Here is a 22,308-nt window from a genome sequence, read left to right on the forward strand (position 1 = left end):
GTTAATTTTGTATTGATTTGCAATTATCATACTGCCTTGAATTACAGCCCCCTTCTTTAAATTAAGCGAAGTTTCTTCCATTAGTACATGGAGAATATAGAATAGGGAAATAACTATCCAGAGCCACTGTCCCTTACAGAACATTCTCAGAGTATAATTTAATCTTTTCTTTATAGAATTTTTGTATCCACCTTAATGGTGAAATTATAAAGGCATGCGGGTGAGGATAGGGGAAAAAAATAAATCATATGTCCTGAAAAATAGTTACTCTTCATCTTGATAATTTTAGGGATGTGATACTGGCTTTGAACATTGATGGTGACTCTGAAAATTTACAGGGAAATAAAACAAAAGCAATGACTGTATCACCGTATCTTAATATCTTTTAGTACACTTGAGCTATGTGAAACTGCAAATGTACAAAATTCTGCTCAAGACATAGGGAATTTATTTGAAAGATATTATTTGGCATTTGAGAAACAAGAAATAATCAATGATTAAAATACATGGTAGAGATTTCGCTAGTTAAAAATATATTTTTAAAGGTAAATAGCTAAAATTCAGTTATGCCCTTGATGAAAAATGTAAAGGAAGTCAAAGGAAATAAGACATTGCGAGAAAGACAAATTAATTTCAAAATAAATAACTGCAGATTTAAGTTTCTAATAACTTACCTAGAAATTATAACTGAAAATTTGAAATGATACAAAAACCACAATACACCAATGAAAACTTTATTCAGACCAGGAAGTAAGGTAACAGAAGCTTTAACACAATTTTGTGTTTTTTTAAGTATCGCTTGTTTTATTCATTAATTCTTATGAAAATAGAAAAATGATCTACAGTAGTCCCAGCTGTCTAGTTAACCTGTGATTGCCTAAACATTACATTACAATTGCATTATCACAAATAATTTGCTTTGGGTTTTATTTTATAATATTTTATGTGTGTGTGCCTACTTACATATATGTTCTTAATTGTGCATTTCTTAGATTAATATTAATGTTAATATTCCCTGAGCTGACTCTCCTTTTAGGAAGCTAAAGACCTTAGAGGCAAGAAGCCAGTATAGGATTAATAATTTGTCACGGATAATCCACAAAATAAATAAGGCCAGTGTGGATAATTGAAAGTGGACAGGGTTGGGCGCCTGGGTGGCTCAGTTGGTTAAGCGACTGCCTTCGGCTCAGGTCATGATCCTGGAGTCCCAGGATCGAGTCCCGCATCGGGCTTCCTGCTCAGCAGGGAGTCTGCTTCTCCCTCTCACCCTCCTCCCTCTCATACGCTCTCTCTCTCTCTCATTCTCGCTCTCTCAAATAAATAAATAAAATCTTTAAAAAAAAAAAAAAAAAAAAGAAAGTGGACAGGATTGTAACGTAGGAGCTATTGAAAGTTAATTCAATACGAAGTTCTTCATAGTTAATTCTCTCTCAGTACCCAACCACTGGAACAGGCTGTAATTGATCACACTCTAAATAGAGAGGCATTTGTGCATTATCAATGTTTTACCATTTTATCTGCAACATGTAATATCTTTCTTCTTGATAGAGTGCTAGTATTATTAAAACTCAGAAATGTGCAAGTTTTTCCATGGGTGTTTAACATCCTTTCAACTTTGAAAGTAAGGTCCAGAACATTTTGTGCATCTTAGTGTTAAAGATATCCATGTGCGGTTTCTAAAATGTCCCAAACTGAGATTACAGTTTGAGAAATGCAATTAAACTTCATGAAAATGCAATTAAACATCATGAAAATTCATTCACTTGTAAAAAGGACTTGCATGTTCAGCTAGTGTTAAACTAACAAGAGATTAATAATGGTAGATTGAATATTTGAATTACTTACCTACTGTATTAACCATTTTAGCCTAACGATCTCTTCCAGAAAAGTCACTTTTCCCACAATTAAAATTGTACATATTCTAGATTTCTGCTTTACCAGTCTGCAAGGTACTACAAAATTATGAGACTTTGTTACATAATCCACACCTATTATTGATCCGACATTAAGACATTAATTATGTTCCTTTTTTTTTTTTAGCTACTGTGATATTTTACTTTCAAAATATGACTGCAATTAAGTTTGGAGGTAAAATTTTATCTGGGCTTTTCCTTAACGTATTTCCTGTTTTTGCAATGACAGGTTTCATATACACTGGAGAAGTTGTACATCGAATGCTTACGGCCACACAGTACATAGCGCCTTTAATGGCAAATTTCGATCCCAGTGTATCCAGAAATTCAACAGTCAGATATTTTGATAATGGTATGTATTGATTAGCCTATTCTTTACTGAATGTGTACTTTTAAACATTGATTATCAGATTCATATCAATCTCTTGTTAACCTGGAGGGTTTTTTGGGGGTAAACTGGATTATAAAGTGCTTGATGCAAAAGTCTTGCAATGACAATATGTGGATTGAACTGTATGGTCAAAAGTCATTTATTCATTCATTCATTTGTTCATTCAACAAATGTTTATTAACACCTGTTAGGCATTATAGTAAATGAGTTGCTATAAAATAGGACACCTCAAACAAAGCAGATAAATTTATTTGATGCTATTTACAGTAAGTCCTTACTATTAAAAAAATTAAGGATAATTTGTTATCTTCAAATAAAGGCAAGTGGCATAATATATTGATATTAAATTTCCAAGACTTGTGAACCACATATACCATAAGATGAACACACCTTTTAAAAAATAAGGTAGCGGATAGTTAAAATGCACTTATGAAAATCAAGTTCTCCTGACTTTAAAATAGGAAATAGAGCCTACCAAGGTTTATCAAGTACACTGACAACAATCTATCCCTACTATTTCTTTTGGGGACATATAAAATAGAGAAAACCTGGACTATATCACTAAATGCTATTCAAATCTAAGTAAAAAAATTAAGGTTCTGAAGACATATGTGGATTTTCATGTCTGTATCTTATGGAAGGCTGTAACTTTGGTAGGGAAAATAGGAAAAGAAAAGTTTGTTTTGGAAAAGTAAAGATAGAAATTTCTGTACTCTGTAATACAAAAATAGCATTTATTTGCCCAAATGACAATTTCATCTTTTAAAATAATGGAACTATTTGGTGTGAACAGAGTTATTTCTACTCTTATCTCAAAGACGGACGAGGAAATTTACTAGTGGGTAGTATAGACTTAATAGTGACAGTAGTGTTGGGGGAATGTGATCATTTTGCTAAAAGTAATCTTCTGACCAGTGTGATGAAGCCATTTTACAGGTCAAAATAGCAAATGAAAAAGGAAACTAAACATAGTTATATATACACTCTGAGAAACACATTTCAACTTGAATAACACTAAAGTATGTTCCAGTATTAGGTAACTCCAAATGTTAGTCATAATAATTACCTTCTCCTGTTATTTTAAGAACTATTATACTCTATCCTCCCTTTTAAAAAAAATTAATGAGGTGCTAATGCCAAGGATGTATGAATAGATTGTAAGGATACTTAGGGCAGAACTACAGCCAGAAACTTATCTGAAGCTTATTCCATGACCTTTCTGACAGAATCACCTTTGTAAATAGGAAATGATTTGATGAAAGTTGATTCTTTCCTAAGCTCTGTCAATTATTGGCGATGTTGGAGACATGCACTCATGGGCACAGGATTCTAATGATGGAGTTTTTGTAATATTAGCAGCAAAATCATAAAGCATAATAAGTAAGTCTCTCGTCTCTCCCTCCATATACTCTCTTGTATACCACCTTCCTAGGTAGCTCTTAATATTTGAATTTTACTTTTGTTTGAGTGATTTTTAAAAATTAATGTATGCCACTCCAACTGGACACTAAATTCTTTGAAAACAAGGACTGTGACTATAATAAATCATTTTATCTTCACTACCTGACACAGGAAGTCAATACACAGTAGGACTCCCATAATTATTCAGTGAAGGAACAAATTTTAAAAAATTAAATATGTAGGATATTTTTTTAATTCTGAGAATCATAAAAATACTCAAGAGTTAATGTATTTTACTTTATTGAAATATCTTCTGTGTAATGACCAGTGGGAGTACTGAGTTCCCACAATATGACAATGAAAACTGTAATTTATTGTTTGTGTTTTATTAAATGAATGAAACACTTTTGAATATTGTAAAGGTACTCAAAAAGTCCTTTTATACAGTAGCAACTTACTGAAATATTTCCAATTTTGATTAGTTAGGATCACTGAAAGAATGCTTAAGGATGGGAAACTCAACATTTTAGAAAAACAAAATTTCTCTAAAAGAGACCAGCAGCAGTTCAGAAAATTTCTTCTAATATATTTCTGTAAACATTAAAACACTAGATTTTAAAAATGAGATGATGCTTCCATATGTCATAGGTAGCATAGATGATGACTGAAATCTATGTGAGCCACAGAATAGTAATGTACGAAAACTAGAAAAGTTATAAAACACTTTATAGAAAAATAATTTGATGGTTTAGAATTGCAAATTAAAAAGTATAATTCTTACTAATGATCAGAAGTCTGACTGGGCAGAGAATCAGAAAACTGGGAGTTGACGGTGACATGAAGTGGCACGAGTTCATCCTACTTGCCTGTTTTTATTTTGGAAATGAAAAACTGGCATCCATTACTGATGAGATAACTTGATTAGGGTTCAATAAACACTGCAGGGATGCTCAATTCCAAGTGCTCAGTTCCATTAAGCACATAGGATGGTGTAGCAAGTCATGTGGTCTGATATATGAGCTTAAATAACAACTTCATCTTTGAGATAAGGAGCAGTGTCACTAGATTTTGAGCTGATAGTGAAAGAAAAGGTGTAGGATTTTCAGCCCCTAAGCCAGGAGATGGGCCATGCTAAAGCAGCTCTTTAGAAATGTAAATTCCATTCTTCAACTCATGGTTTTCTTTTGGCAGTATATACTCTTACATCATTAATTGTCCAAAGAAAGTGCCTTCCTGGTTTACTTACCCAGTTGCTCCCTATATTAGACACTACCTAGAGAACAGAGATGAATTAGGGGCTACATAGAGAAATATAAGATTTATCTCCAAAAGCCACTCCTACCATCCTGTAGATCATAAAGTTTTAGATTTCAGTAACTTTTAATATAAGATGAAACTTGAAATACTGGTTATTTGACAAAACAGGATAGAGATATGTAGCTTTAAATTTAATAACATTTACACTTAAATAATCTTTCAGTTATGAATGAACCACTCAGTATGTATGTAGAACCATTTAAATTAACAAATGTTGGGAGAGCCATGATGGTACTACTAAACATAAAACTTGCAAACTTATTGTTATTTTAAAAAGCCTGCTGATGATAATATGTTAAGACTATCTTCATCCGAATTTGCATGAAAAACAATTACTCAATTATGTAGACCTTGCTTTGCAAAGAATTTGAGGTAATTATATTTTCTCGTATTTCATGCAGAAATCCCTAGAAAGTAAGAATTATTCTCCCCTCCTCCACCATGTTGTAGGAGAACAAACAGGTTCATGAAGGTTGTGTCCAAGGCCATGTCAACAGCAGTAGAGACAGAACAGAGGCTAGGTCGTCTGCCCTCCAATTCCATGTTTCTCTGTACCATCAAAGTGCCTCATAGAAATTAATGAATAAAGAAGAGGCTAGAGCTTGAGAGTTGCAGACATGCATGAAGGAAAAAGAGAATGCTGTTCAGAGGCATTTCCTGATCAGAAACCCCTGTACTTCTATGCTTATGGGAAGTCTCCTGCCTATTATTATCCTCTTGCCTTTCTAATATTTAAAAAATGGTAGTATAAATACATAGATGCCCAGGGGTGCCTGGGTGGCTCAGTCGTTAAGCGTCTGCCTTCAGCTCAGGTCATGGTCCCAGGGTCCTGGGATCGAGCCCCACATCGGGCTCCCTGCTCGGCGGGAAGCCTGCTTCTCCCTCTCCCACTCCCCCTGCTTGTGTTCCCTCTCTAGCTGTCTCTCTCTCTGTCAAATAAATAAATAAATAAATAAATCTTTAAATTAAATAAATAAATACATAGATGCCCATAAAAAGGAGAGACTTGGGTTTTCACTTGTTGCAAGGGTATGTGTTAGGTGTTCCCTATGATTAAAAGCACCAAGAAAAGATTCAAAAAAATTTTTTTTGACATCTAAATTTTTACTGCAAAGAAACAAACACATTCCTATATTAAAGTGTACAAGGTGATAATCTGATATAGGTATACATTGAAACAGGATCCCCAACACGAAGTTAATTAACACATTCATCATTTCACATATTTACCTTTTTTTTCTGGTTAAGAACACTTGTTTTACTCTCAGAAAATTTCAATTAGACAATATAGTATTAGAAGCTATAGTCACCAGGTTATATATTACATCCTCAGACCTTATTTGTAGTGCAAATGAAAGTTTGTGTGCTTTTACCACCCTCTTCCTATTTTCTTCATCCCCTAGCTCCTGGCAACCAATACTCTAAAATCTGTTTCTATGAGTTCAACTGTGTTGTGTTTTGTTTTTAGGTCCCACATATAAGTGATAGTATGCAGTTTTTCCTTTTCTCTGTTTTGCTTATTTCTTTCTTTTTTTTATTATTATTATGTTATGTTAATCACCATACATTACATCACTAGTTTTTGATGTAGTGTTCCATGATTCATTGTTTGCGTACAACACCCAGCGTTCCATGCAGAACGTGCCCTCTTTAATACCCATCACCAGGCTAACCCATCCCCCCACCCCCCCTCCCATCTAGAATCCTCAGTTTGTTTCTCAGAGTCCATAGTCTCTCCAGGTTTGTCTCCCCTTCTGATTTCCCCCCCTTCATTCTTCCCCTCCTGCTATCTTCTTCTTCTTCTTTTTTTAACACATAATGTATTATTTGTTTCAGAGGTACAGGTCTGTGATTCATCAGTCTTACATAATTCACAGCGCTCATCATAGCACATACCCTCCCCAATGTCTATCACCCAGCCACCCCATCCCTCCCACCCCCCACCACTTAGCGTAATGCCCTCCAATTCATTTATGTGGTCACAGAGGCACAATTTCACTCTTTTTGCAGGCTGAATAATATTCCAGTGTGTGTGTTCTTTATCCATTCATCTGCAGATGAACACTTAAGTTGTTTCCATATTTGGCTAGTATGGATAATGCTGCAATGAACAAGAAAGTACAGAGATCTCTTTGAGAAATGATTTTGTTTCCTTTGGTATATACCCTGTAGTGGGAATTCTAGATCATACTGTAGTTCTGTTTTTAGTTTCTTGAGGAACCTCCATACTGTTTTCCATAGTGACTGTGACAGTTTACGCTTCCAACAGACTACATGGTTTTCTTGTTCTCCATATGCTCTCCAACATTTGTTATCTCTTCTCTTTTTGATAATAGACATCATAACAGGTGTGAGGTGTTATCTCATTGTGCTTTTGATTTGTATTTCCCTCAAGACTGGTATTGTTGAACACCTTTTCATATACCTGTTAGCCATGTGTATATCACCTTTAGAAAAGTGGTTATTTAGGTCCTTTTCCCATTTTTTCTTTGTTTGCTATTTAGTTATATCAGTTCCTTGCATATTTTGGATATTAACATGTTACGGGATATGTGGTCTACAAATATTTTTTTCCCCATTCCATAGGCTGCCTTTTCATTTTCTTGGTTTCCTTTGCTGTGCAGAAGATTTTTTGTTTGACATAGTCCACCTTGTTGTTTTTGTTCTTGCTGCCTTTACTTTTGGTGTCAAATCCAAAAACATCATTACTGAGACATATCGAGGAGCTTACCCTCTGTGTTTTCTTCTAGGACTTTTGTGGTTGCAGGTCTTATAGTCAAGCCTTTAATCCATTTTGAGTTGATTTTTGTATACAGTGATTTAGGGGTTCAGTTTCACTTTTTTGCATGTGGTTCTCCACTTTTCCCAGCACAATTTATTGAAGAGACTGTCCTTTCCCCATTGTGTATTCTTGGCTTCTTTATTGAAAATTAATTGACCACATAAGAACAGGTTTATTTCTAGGCTCTCTGTTATGTTCCGTTAATCTAGGTGTCTGTTGTTATGCCAGTACCATACTGTTTTGATTACTAAAGCTTTGTAATAACTTGGAAATCAGAAAGTGTGATGCTGCCAGTTTTGCTTTTCTTTTTCAAAATTGCTTAGCTATTTGGAGTCTTTTGTGCCTCCATACAAATTTTAGGATTCTGTTTTATATCTGCAAAAAATGTCATCAGAATTTTTGTAAGGATTGCATTGAATCTGTAGATTGCTTTGGGTGGTATGACATTTTAACAATATTAATTCTTCCAGTCCATGAATATGGAATATTTTTACATTATTTGTGTCTCCTTAATTTCTATCATCAATATCTTATAGTTTTCAACATACAGATCTTTCATCTTCCTGTTTAAATGTATTCCTAGGTATTTTATTGTCTTTGAAGCCATTATAAGCAACATTCTTTTCTTTTTTTTCTTTTAACAGCATTTACTTTATTTGCATTTTTTGTTTAATTTTTTTTATTTTATTATGTTATGTTACTCACCATACATTACATCATTAGTTTTTGATGTAGTGTTCCATGATTCATTGTTTGCATATAAACACCCAGTGCTCCATTCAGTACGTGCCCTCTTTAATACCCATCACCAGACTAACCCATCCCCTCTTCCCCCTCCCCTCTAGAACCCTCAGACTATGGACTCTGAGACACAACATTCTTTTCTTAAATTCTCTTACTGATAGTTCTTTGTTAGTCTGTAGAAAATCAACTGATTTCTGTATATTGATTTTGTGTCTTGCAACTTTACTGAATTTGTTTATTATTTCTAACAGTTTTTTGGTGGAGTCTTTAGGGTTTTCTATTTTATAATATTATGTCATCTTCAAACAGAAACAATTTTACTTCATTTTTCCCAATTTGGATTTCTTTTATTTTTTTTCTTAACTAATTTCTCTTGCTAGCGCTTCCAGTACAACATTGGATAAAAATAGTGAGAGTGGGCATCCTTGTCTTTTTCCTGATCTTAGAAGAAAAGCTTTCTACTTTTCACTCTTAAGAATGATGTTAGCTACAGGCTTGTCATTTATGGACTTTGTTATGTTAAGATACATTCTATCAATAATTTGTTAAGCATTTTTATCATGAAATGATACTGAATTTTGTCAAAAAATTTTTTTGCATCTATTTGGATAATTATATAATTTTTATCCTTCATTTTATTACTGTGTTTATCACATTGCTTGATATGTGTATATTGAATTATCCTTGCATCCCAGGAATAAATCCAGCTTGATCATGGTGTATGAACCTTTTAATGTACTGTTGAATTGGTTTGCTAATATTTTGTTGAAGATTTTTGGATCTGTTTTCATCAGGGATATTGTTCTGTAAGTTTCTTTTCTTGTAATGTCCTGATACCCTGATACCATGCTGGTCCTGTGAAATAAACTTGGAAGTGTTTTTTCTTCTAATAAGGATTGCTACTAATTCTTTTCTTAAATGTTTGCTAGAACTCCCCAGTGAAGCCATATGATCCTGGACTTTCCTTTTTTTCCAATTACTGATTCAATCTCCTTTTTTCTAATTACTGATTCAATCTCCTTACTAGTAATTGGTCTGTTCAGGTTTTCTATTCCTTCATGATTCAGTCTTGATTAGTGGTATGTTTCTAGGAATTTATATATTTCTTCTAAGTTGTCCAGTGTGTTGGCATATAATTGTTCACACTAGTTTCTTATAATCCTTAGTACTTCTGTGTTTTCAGTAGTCAAGCCTCCACTTTCATTTCTGTTTTTATTTATTTGAGTCTTTTCTCTTTCTTAGTCTAGCTAAAATTTTGTCAATTTTTTTATCTTAAAAAAACAGTTCTTTATTTCATTGATCATTCCTATTTTCTTTTGAGTCTCCATTTCATTTATTACTGCTGTGATCTTCGTTATTTCCTTCTGCTAACTTTGGGCTTGGTTTATTCTTCTTTTTCTAGTTCTGTCTTAAGGTGTAAAGTTAGGTTGTTTTTCGAGGTCTTTCTTTTTTCTTAATGAAAGCATTTATGCAGCTTTTGCTGCATCCCATAAGTTTTGATATGTTGTGTTTCCATTTTTATTTGTCTCAAGATATTTTTAGAATTTCCTTTTGATTTCTTCTTTGACTCATTGGTTATTCAGGAAGATGTTTTTTAACCTCCACATATTTGTGAATTTTCTAGTTTTCCTTCTGCTTGTAATTTCTAGTCTCATACCATTTTGGTCAAAAAACGTGAATGATATAATTTCAGTCTTCATAAATTTGTTAAGACTTGTCCTGTGGCCAAACATATGATCTGTCCTGGAGAATGTTCCATGTGCACTTGAGTAGAATGTATATTCTGCTACTGTTTGATGACATATTCTGCATATTTCTGTTAGGTCTATCTAGTCTAACAGGTAGTTTAAGTCCAGTGTTTCCTTATTGATTTTCTGACTGGATGATCTGTCCATTGTTGAAAGTGGGATATGAAGTTCCCTACTATTACTGCTTTGCTGTTTATTTCTGCCTTCAGATCTGTTAATATCTGCTTTATATATTTAGCTGCTCTTATGTGGGTGCATAAATTTTTACAATTGTTATATCCTCTTGATGAATTGACCCATTTATCATTATATAATGATCTCCTTTGCCTTTTGTTACAGGTTTTGGCTTAAAGTCTATAATATCTAATATAATTCTATCTATCCCTGCTTTCTTTTGATTTCCATTTGCATGGAATATTGTCTTCCATAATTACACTTTCAATCTACCTGTGTCCTTAAAACTAAAGTGTGTCTCCTATAAACAGCATATATAATAGTCTTTTTGTTCTTTTTTATCTCTTCAGCCACTCTTTTTTTTTTCACTCTATGACTTTTGATTGGAGAATTTAAGTCTATCTACAATTAAAGTAACCATTGATAGGTATGGATTTACTGTTGTCATTTTGGTAGTAGTCTTCTGGCTGTTTTGTAGTTCCTTTTTTCCTTTCTTCCTCTCTTGCTCTTTTCCTCTGTGATTTGATCATTTTCTGTAGCTCTATGCTTAGATTCCTTCTACTCCATCTTCTGTGTTTCTACTATAGGCTTTTGTTTTGTGGTTACCATGAGGTTTATATAAAACATCTTATATTTATACAATCTATTTTAAGCCAATAATGACTAACTCAAATTCATACAATAGCTCTATATTTTATACCCTCCACCACATTTTATGTTTTTGATGTCACAGTTTACAACTTTTTCTATTGTGTATCCATTAACAAGTTACTATAGTTATTTTTTATGCTTTTGTCTTTTAACCTTTATACATGAGTTATTAGTGATTTACCCATTACTGTTACAATATTAGAATATTCTTAATTAACTATATATTTACCTTTACCCCAGTGAGTTTTATATTTTCATATAATTCCTATTACTTATTTGTATCCTTTCATTTCAGCTTAAAGAACTCCCTTTAACATTTCTTATAAAGCTGGTCTAGTTGTGATGAACTCCTTCAGTTTTTGCTTGTATGGAAGACTCCATTTCTCTGCCAATTCTGAAGGGCAACTTTTTTTGGTAGAGTACTCTTAGTTGGCAGTTTTTTTCCTTTCTATTAGCACCTTGAATATCTCATTCTATTCACTCTGGCCTGCAATGTTTCTGTTGAAAAATCTTCTCATTGTTTTATGGAGGTTCCTTTATAAGGAGTAAGTTGCTTTTCTCTTGCTGCTTTTAAGATTCTTTGTTTTCAACTTCTGATAATTTAATTATAGTGTGTCTAAATGATAGTCTCCTTTGATTCATCTTATTTGGTATTTTGGGGCTTCCTGGATCTGGATGTCTATTTATTTCTACAGGGTAAGGAAGTTTTCAGCCATAATTTCTTTGAACAAGCTTTCTTCCCCTTTCTTTCTCTCTTCTCTTTCTGAGATTCCTATAATAGGAACATCAGTCCACTTGATGGTGTCCCATATGTTCCATAAGCTATCTTCATTCTTTTTTCTTTTTGTTTTTTGACTGGGTGAATTCCACTGCACTGTCTTCGAGTACATTGTTCCTTTCTTCTACTTGATCTAGTCTGTTGTTGAATCATTCTATTAAAATTTTCAGGTCAGTATTGTATTCTTCATCTCTTTGATTTGTATTTAGTACTTTTTATGCTTTCTATATCTGTTGAAATTCTCACTTTGTTCATGTATTACTCTTGTAACTTCAATGAGCATTTTTATGAGGTAAATTAACTTACTGATGTTTCATTAGGTAAATTAACTTACTGATGTTTCATTAAGATTGGTTTCTGGAGATTTCTCTTGTTCTTTTGTTTGGAACATATTTCCCTGTTTTTGTTTTTTGTTTTTTTGTTTTTTTTTTTCATTTTTCTTGACTCTCTTAGTTTCTGCACATTAGATAAAATAGCCACCTTATCCAGTCTTTTCAGAGTGGCTTATGTAGGACACAAATTGCATCAATAATCCTAGCCTGAGCTCCTGGTTGTCTCTTAAATCTCTATGATTATCCCTGATACTGTTTTTGTTCTTAGTGGTTCCCAGTAGTTGAGAGTATGCCAAGACCCATCAGTGTTTCAAAGGGAATGATCATAGTCAACACCTATATGTGGGGTTGATCTGGAGCCAGACCTTCAGGCAGCAGCTAAGAAAGTATGCAGTCAAACTCCTTCTGGGGGGAAACTGGGAGATAGGCATTTTTGCCTGGTCTCTCTACTAGCCGTAAGGGGGTGCTCCTTTGCCCATTTAAAAACTGTTTATTTGCTATAATCCTCTAGGATTTGTGAATACAAGCCTCATTGGCTATCATCTTGCTATAGCAAGATGATTTGGCTGCCTAAACCTTGGATGGAGCTATAAAAGTGAGGACACTAGATGTACGGACAAGTTCTTTGAAGGTAGATACTGGCAACTTGGTTTTATTGTTGAAGTTAGCCAGAGAGAGATGGTGGAGGAAGTAGTCATTGGGTCTTTTGGGTCCTGGGGAAGATAATAGTCAGCAGCTAAATGGACTAATTAGAAGCCAGACCCTCATGCTACAGCTTATAAAGTACATAGTCACACCCCTTCCAGGGAAAGATGGGCATTTTTGCCTGCTGCCTCTCTGCTGAGCCCTAGGGGCATAGCCATGGCAAGTACTCATGGGCATACCTGTTGCTTCTTTGTCTGCTACAGTCCTGTGGGACTTGTAAATGCAAATCCAGTTGTCTATCAGAACCAGGTGATCTGGGGACCTGTCTCTCAGGTGGCAGCAACAAAAGCTGGGTGCCAGACATGTGCAAGCTCCTTTCCAGAAGGATGTTGGTGACCTGTTTTTATTGTCAGAGTGAGCAAAAGGAAGAAGGTGGGGGAAGTGCCCGCTGGCTCTTTTGGGTTTCAGAGAGGATCACAGCAGCTAGATGCATGCAGTTTCAATGTGGGTATTTTCTCAGTTGCCCAAATTCTAGCAGTTACTTGGCTATTTTTTAGATTTCTCTCAGAGGAAACTGCTCTGTATGTAGCTCTGTGTGTACATTGGGTGTGTCCATGGAAGGAGGGAAATTCAGAAGCCTCCCATGTCACCATCTTGGTCAAAAGCTCTCAGCATTATGTTGAACTCAAAAACACAGTGAAGACAGTATTCTGTTTTACATCAATCAGGTACAGGGATTAACTCATGAGCAGTCAGATGGAAGAAGTGCATAGGGCAAGACATGTGGGGAGAGGTGTGGAGCTTGCATGCCCTCCCTGGGCACACTACTCTCCCAGCAACGCCACATCTTCACTAACCCAGACAGAAGCTCTCTGTCATACAATCTTGAGGGTTTTTTGTTTTTGTTTTTCCTAATTTAATCAATTTTAATCAACCTGGGAGTTAAGTTTATCTCTTTTAGTTCTGTGAATTTCATTTTCTGTAAAACATTTTTCATTTCTGTGGAACATTTTTCACAGAATGTAAACATTTATTTTAACCAACCAAAAAATCCAGTACTTAGAGCTAAGCAAAAGTCTTAGCTGCTCATTTTTTAGAAAAAAAAAATAGAAAATAAACAATGTCATTTAAAACAAAACTATGACTTCTCATCAGTGGCAATTAAACTATTTCAGTTCACATTTCATGTTAATAGTTTTATAGTTAATTCTGGCAGATTGACTCATCAGAATATGATACATAGCACTGAAGATTCATTCATCCCAGTGTACTTCAAGGGGGCTTCAGAAATCTTTGCTTGGGGCCCTTTAAGCTGCCTTGCAGCCTCCTTGAAGCAATACAACAAAGACAGAAATGCAGGCATTGTGAACCAGAGAAGAAAATTCCCATTAGTGCTGAAGGAATTTTTTTCAGCATGGAAGAGTATAATTCTAAGTATCGAAGAGACATTTTCAGGTCTTTTATAAGTGATTCTAGCTTTCTGAATGTGTTCTCAGCATTTGTCAAATGTATTTGAAGTTCATTCAATCCACTTGGGCTACATTTTAAAAGTGGCTCATAGAAATTTAAGCAGGCAGTACCCATTAACATTAATGGACTTCCTAAGGCAAAATTCCCTCATACTGGGCTCAATATTAACCTCAGTATGAGATTCGATTTTACTAAATATTTAGAGAATACTCAATTGTTTAAAAATATCCCAAATACTATTTCAATAACAGAATTCCAATTAACCATATAAAGTTCAAGAGGCACAACTACTAGATTTTAAGACTATATCTATGGTTTGGTGAAGTCTCTCACCAGAATTGACTGATATATATTTATCAATGCATTTCTTCTGTTTCAATGGGGTTTACAGGCACAGCACTTGTTGTCCAGTGGGACCACGTGCATCTCCAGGATAATTACAACCTGGGAAGCTTCACATTCCAGGCAACCCTCCTCATGGATGGACGCATCATCTTTGGATACAAAGAAGTAAGTAATGTATTGATGATGTCCTTTCCCCTTGATCTTGACCTCTTTTTCTCCAAGTGTCAAGAAAGGGACATTTTACAGTCATGAACCTCGTATCACTTTCTAATGTCTTGGTTTCTTTTGCTTCATACAAAAATTTTTTTAATCTACTAGATAGCACTGATTGTTAATTCTCTGGATTTTGTTTTTTATTCTGATGTCATTGGCATTATGATTGATAAATTTCATAGAATTATTGAACAATTATATCCTGATGGTATTACAATGAAATATCTCTAAGAAGAAACACTTCCAACCTGGAAGGACGTCTCTCCTATATCTGATTATATTTATTTTTTGTTTCTTTTTGCCTTGTCAATTTCTGTGACATGTTTTGATTCTAATTCCAAAAGTATTAGTATACACGAAAACTGGTGTGGCTCAGTGACCCAATACCAAGAGCATATCAGGACCCACAATCTCTTTGGCCAGTGTGTATTTCAACCTGATAGGCAAAATTAATTAGAGTTCTAAATGACAGAAAGAATAATGGAATTTAAACTTATAGTTTGTTTCATCTTACCAAATTCACAAAGTAAAGAATGGAAATTTACTAAATTATAGCCCTAAATTTATAGAATGTCTAAATTAGAATAATAGCATGTTTAGTTTAAAAACTCTATTGACAATATAATCACAGTCTATTAGACAACCTAAACTTTTTGGGAAGAAAACAAATATAAGAATAAAATTCCAGGAACAGTAGATGTGATATTTTAGGCAGTCACTAGGCATGACAGAAATTTTGACAATGTGAATTGATGATGGGCATTATTAACCCATGGGTTAATGGGTATTTATAATAATACAGACTCGGTATCTCATTTGAAGGGTTATTTTTTGTTAGCAAATGAATCCTTGGCTATTAAAAAGATGTTGACAATTTAAAAATTATTCACTTTGGTCAAGTCTTCTGAGATACATCTTTTCTATAAAGTGAGGGATAGTTTTATTTCAATTAACTAGGTCAGCTTTTTATTTTAAATATTTCCACTCCTTTGAAGAATTCTTCCATGTGGAATTAATCGCTTACTTGGGGCAATAATATAAATAAAATAAAATATAGAATCTGGTCTGCTTGGTGCTTCTTTATCCACAGCTATGTTTTGATATCATAGCCCATCATATTCTTGTATCACCTTAGTTGCAAGCTGGGAGAATATATCTCAAAGGGACTCATTCATTTTTAGTTTTCATAATAATCTAGTGTAATCCTGACACTGCAGAATATCATTATAGAATGTTAATTTTCAACTATTTTAACCAGCAGTGGTAAGGTTTCTGGAAAGATGTAGGGTCAGTAAGTCTAGGGTCTTAAATCTCACTAACTGTAGGCTTTTCAAAACAGAAGTTTGTTATTGTTGTTTTTTTATTGTGGTCTTTCTAGTCTATATTATAAAAATCATCATCTTTATGTATACTGTTCTCAATGGATGTCTCACATTGCAGAGTAGCAGTTCATTTTTCTTATTCCTTCTTTGTAGTGGATTTGGTATTTTTTAAGTGTTTTTTTTTCTTTATTGTAATCAAAGAAAAATTTTCCACTATGATTTTCCTGTTTTGTCATGGGGAATATTAGACTGATAGGCAATTTTAACACTTTCTTTATATTTCCAGACTATTATCCTATTGAACACTAGTCCTTCTGAACTCAGAGTTCTAAGGAAGTCATTACTTTATTATTGGCCTTACTGTCCTTTCTCTGTTCTGGTTAGAAAGCAGCTTTTTATTTCATATTCTACCTTAATTTTTTTCCAATAATTGTCATGTATTTTATTTTGCTGATGCAAATTTCTATTTGTAAAATTTGTTACAGTAAGGGTTCCCTTGCATTTGAGGAGAAAGCTAGATGCTTCTGACACTTCTAGAAAAAACATTTATGATCACAATAGCATAAAATAGTTAGTTGTTTGTATAATGTATTATCCTTGACAAATTGCTTTCACATACAGTATAGTTTTCTGTTCTTCAGTGATATCTCATATTCTTAATATCCATAAAGGCACTGGCACATGAAGGTGGCTTAATTATGGAATTAGATCATATCACAATTATCTTTATTTTATGGCTAAGCAGACTGCATCAGAAAGGTTAAATGACATACTTGAGGTCACAGAGCTAGATAAGGACAAATCCAGGACTAAAGGCTCTAATTCGGTGATGCCGAGGTACCTCAACATTATTTTTTTCTTTCCCAAGGAGATTATGTATAACAATTCACAAATACATTTCTCATTTGTTTTTTAATAAATATTGGCTAATGTTTGGTGTTTAATAATCTTTTTAGCTAACTCCAATATATGATACAATTACAATCTCATACAGGTAGAAGTATTCTTAGTTGAGTTATAGAGCTAGCGAAATCATAAGGACATAATAAAGAGTATAATTTTGTGCTCTTGTCCAGGTTAAATTTGCAGAACCAACATTATAGATAGGGAACTAAGTACAATTCTTTCTATACCTAGTTGCTTCTAACTGGCTAATGCCAGCTTTGTTTTATTTTATTTTATGTGAGTGAGAAAAAAAAAATCTGATGTATGCAGAAACTACCAATAGAGCACTTGGTTTAATTGTAGAGTAAAATTAGTAATGCATTGAATAAACTTACTGACACAAATTTCATTTTTATTTCCCTCAAGTGATTTATTCCAGTAGATAATTATGTTTCTTTTAGTAACTCTTTCTGTGCCAACTGCCCATACTAACCACTCAGATGACCTTCAACTCTGCCATGTTCCTCATACAGAAATTTCTCCAACAGTATAATTTTTCACAGTGCAAACTAGATCAATAATGGTCAAAATTAGAACATACATTTGTACTTATAACAATTTTGCTCATAATAGGATTGAGATAGGAGAGTACTTCTACTGTTTAAAATAAGAGTGAATACAGATTTATTCAGGGCATTCACTGTTCCCTCATCAAAATCCCAATATTCTTCTAGCCATACTGGTGAGAGGAGTAGTGGAGGCTCAGATTCCTTTAAATGAATAAGTTATCTCTCCTGAGGTTGTATCTCTGTATTATTGAACCAAAGATTTAAAATTCTGTTTTAAGTTATAGTTCCCCATTGTTACACAGCTGTTTATTTTAGTACACTTCAAAGATACCATTTATTTAGGATGAAGAGAAAGCCCAAAAAGCATATTGTCATTTTCTTAGTTTTCTGTCAGATTACCAACTGTTCACTTTAATGCGTTTTCCAGTGTCACAGTATCCATTTGTGTCTTGTGCATAGATTTAATTACCTTATAAAATTAACCATCTTGCCCTCTATTTCCTTAATATATTAATAACAGCTCCTTTAAAGTTTATGGCTGATAACTAATATCTAGTTTCCCTGTGGGTCTGTTTCTATCATGTGTTTGTTTTTTTTTTCCTTTTCCTCTAGATTTTCATTTATTGGTCCTGTTTCCTTGCATGCCAGATAATTTTTGATCGAATGTTGGGCATTGTTTACAAAGTGCTAAAAAATACTTTGAGGTTGTGGATGATGTTTTCTTCCTCCAGTGAGGGTTTACTTTTTCTGTTTGGCAGGTAGGATGGAACAGATTACTTTAATACTGTCAGGGCTAAGCTCATTCAAAGTTGAGCATCAGTCCTTATAAAGACTGGTATATTTCTGGTTAGCACTTGCTCTTAGAAAGTAGTCCTTCAGGAATCTCCACCCAGGCCTGGGTTTTACTACAGGACCTTTTGCCTTAATGGCCCTGAACCCCTATGTTTTCCTTAGCTCTGTGAGACTGTCTGAAGTTCTGTTCAGTTTCTCAGTCTCTAAATCTTGCTTGTAAATTGCCAAATGCCTTGATAGGAAAGTGGTATTGCATTCACTTCTGTGATTTCCTTTCTCTGGAATCTTGGCTTTTCAAGTCTTTGCTCTTTGATAGCCACCTGATGCCTTCAACAGGTGCTTTCCATATGTTATTTATCTTTCCTGCTTGATCTCAGTAGGAGAAATGGTTTTACAAGTTTGTCTGCCATAGCCAGAAGTCCATTCACTTTTAATAACCATCTCCTAATTTGATACAATCTAGCATTTATTGAGCTCTCCATATATGCCAGGCAGTGACCTAAGTGCTTAAAATTTATCTCATATAATTCTCACCAAAAAAAGAGGTAGTTGCTTTTATCATTTATGGAGAGGGAAACTGAAACACCCAGAGAGGTTCAGTAACTTTCTCAAAATTATTAAATAAAGATTCATCCAAGGGAATATAACTCCAAAGCCTGTAGACCTAATCACTGTACTGTACTGCCTCCCTCCAAACCTCCTTTTCAAGAAATAACTAAACTGGGGGCACCTGGATGGTACAGTCAGTTAAGCCTCTGACTGGGTTTCTGCTCAGGTTGTGATCTCTGGGTCCTGATCTCAAGATCATGAGATTGAGCCCCCTGTCAAGCCCTGTATCAGGCACCATGCTCAGCAAGAAGTCTGCTTAAATTTCTCTCTTCCTCTCCCTTTACCCCTTCCCCCTGCTCTCGTGCACTCTCTCTCTCTAAAATAAATAAATAAATCTTAAAAAAAAAAATACAGAAATGACTGAACTGCTTCACTAACTTCAATATCTTGGACAGTCTTTCCTAGCTAGTCATTATTGTACTATAACCTCCTTGAGAGCACAGGTAAGAATGGTTTGCCTTTCCATAGCATTTATCTTATTTATTTTATTAATCTTTAAAAAAATGAAAAGAGGTTGTACATAGTTAAAAAAAATTATAAAAAATAAAACATGCACCCTTTCTTAAACAAATGGAATTTGGAAAATCATATTCCCATTTCCTATTCTGTTAATAACCAGCTGTGACCTAGAGCCCATATTCTCTTTATTATTTTTAGTTACTATTGAATAATGATGCTTGTTTGCTTGATTACAGTAGATATAGACCTAAAATTTGGGACCATGGATAATGTAACAAGGTATCTACCTATTCATAGATTTCATTCCAAAAACATTAGGGGTTTGAAATCAGATTTCTTACAATCTTGATGCTGTCTTTCCTAGTATACCGTCATATTTCAGAAGTTGCAATTCCTCTGACTTGTGTTTCTCTTTTGTATTTTGAATTTATTGCATTATTTCTCCTCATGTATTTTGAATTTATTGTTACTTTAGATACAAACTAGGGGAAGTTGTGATTCTCTTTGTTTCTCTTGCAGCTTTGGTTATTTTCTTTTAACCAGCTCATGGGAGGGACAGGGTAGTCATCAATTTCAGACAACACAATTTAAAAAAAAAAGTCATTTAGTACTTCTATATGGCAGCAGGGGGAAATCATAGAGAATGTATACCCTACCTGCGAGTCAGCCTATTCTATCCATTTTCTTGATTGAGTACCTCACTATCTCCTTCAGCAAATTTTAGAGGAGGTCAGGATAGAGGAACTTTATTGTTTATTAAGTAAAAACACTTTCTAATCTATTTTACCATTTAAGTATTTAAACTTAATGTACCTTAGTGTAACATCCACTGTTTCTGTGGAAGAATGCGTAGTTAATAAATCACCATTGCCAATTGGGTATAGGTTTAAATGGCACCCTTAATGCATTTTTAAAATTTCTTTTAAGACTATTTCTCTTATTTAAACTGTAATGCTTCTTAATTCATAGTAATCATCCTGAAAGTATTGAAAGATGAAACTTGCTGAGCTTGTAGAACTTATGGAAAAAAATAATTCAAGAGAATAAGAGAAACCCAAAAAGAACTGAGCAGTGAAACATTTGCCATTGATATGAAGTTTTTTGCCTTTATGGCTATTGCTCTGTGTGTGAGAATGTCGGACATGTGTTTATATAATATATATGCATCCAAAAAACTTTATAGTTGTACCAGTAGAATTACATAGAATTACACATGTATACATATACGAATGAAATATATACCTATATATTTATATTCAAATAACATTTATTTAATAAATTTATAATGCAAAGTTGAGAAAACCCAGATGACATAAAATGCTGATTATAAACTCTCAAGAAATCATTCTAAAGAAGATGTAGAAACAGATGATTTTACATTATTGTGTTTGCTATATTTTAAATACATGAAATATAAAATTGTATCTACATGCCTTTACTTAAGATCTAATTTATTTGCATTGGTGGATGTATTTTAATTTTTTTAGTTATATCACATATAAAAGCTCCTGATGCTTTAATTTCTTTTTGCTTTCCACAGTGTAAGAAAATGACAAATTGAACCATTTTCCCTTTATAATGCTCCAATAACAAATTTATTTATAAATAAATAAATAAATAATAAAGTCGCAAAGGTAGAAGGGTCTACCTAGAAGAAACAATTTTAGAAGCAGAACTTTGGGGCGCCTGGTGGCTCAGTCGGTTAAGCGTCCAACTCTTGATTTCAGCTCAGGTCATGATCTCAGGGTCGTGGGATTGAGCCTCACATTAGACTCCACGCTTAGTGGAGAGTGCTTGAAGATCCTCTCTCTCCCTTTGCCCCTCCCCCTACTTATGTGCTCTCTCTCTCTCTTCTCTCTCTCTCTTTGAAATAAATAAGTAAATCTTTAAAAAAAGAAAAAAGAAACAGAAACTTGTTCTAATGCTGGCCCGCCCCTAGCTGTTATGTTTTCATGGTGAATGTATTTGATCTTTATGGTGCACTTTCTCCTTGAAGCCCTTCTTACCTTTCATCCCTGAGAGGTCATTGGGAGGTTGTTCTTGCCTATATCAAGCCACATCCTGTCTCCCTGCTCTCATGATCCATGACTGACCATAGAGCTCTTTTGTCCCTCCTTGAGGTGAAAGTCCTGTGCATTCCTCATGTCTTTCCGAGCCCAAGGAGTTTCCCAATCCCCGCTCTTTTCCCCTTGTGTAGACAAGCTCCGTCGTCTATCTGTAGGCCCAGATAAAGTTCCCACCATAGTTTTACTGTCTTGAGCCCAGTTGCACAGCCTTCTTCAGACAGACATCTGCCTCATTGTCTTATTTTATATGAAGCTCCAACTCTAGTTGTTAATTCAGTCGGGGGCTATCTTTAAATCAGAGGTCACAGTGATTGTGTGTGTGTGTTTGTAAAATGGATATGTTGCCAGCATTTAGATATCAGAGGGTTTTAAATAAAAATACAGATTTGCATTGCCCCTTGAGAAATCAGAAGCCTTCGATCACTTGCTCTGCATGTCTACATAGCAACAGCTGGCTGGGAAGTGTACTCAGGGTATGTTTCCTCCAGTTTCTCCCACAGCTGTTTCTTCTTTCTTACCCCAGGCTAGCACTAGTTATGTCAAGATTCAGTTTGAAACTCCTCTTTTAATAGAGGGGCTGTCCTTACTTATCAGCTGTATGTTGTTGTCTGCTTCCAGATTCTCTATAGGCTATGATTATGGAGATGGGGTATAGAGGGACATTAAGAACATATCTTTGGCTTATGGCTCTCCTTTGCTTTC

The 22,308-nt window shown here is 34.4% G+C and overlaps 1 protein-coding gene across 2 annotated transcripts in view; it reads left to right on the forward strand.

Annotated features, from left to right (window-relative positions):
- Positions 1-22,308, forward strand: part of PLXDC2 (plexin domain containing 2) — a 462,643-nt gene that overhangs the window by 314,623 nt on the left and 125,712 nt on the right. For both annotated transcript variants that reach the window (XM_078075200.1, XM_078075201.1), the window contains 2 exons: positions 2,143-2,265; positions 14,738-14,856. In XM_078075200.1, the coding sequence (XP_077931326.1) occupies positions 2,143-2,265; positions 14,738-14,856 (242 nt within the window). The remainder of the gene's footprint in view (positions 1-2,142; positions 2,266-14,737; positions 14,857-22,308) is intronic.

The sequence above is a fragment of the Halichoerus grypus genome, chromosome 6 (assembly GCF_964656455.1).
Source record: "Halichoerus grypus chromosome 6, mHalGry1.hap1.1, whole genome shotgun sequence".
NCBI lineage: Eukaryota > Metazoa > Chordata > Mammalia > Carnivora > Phocidae > Halichoerus > Halichoerus grypus.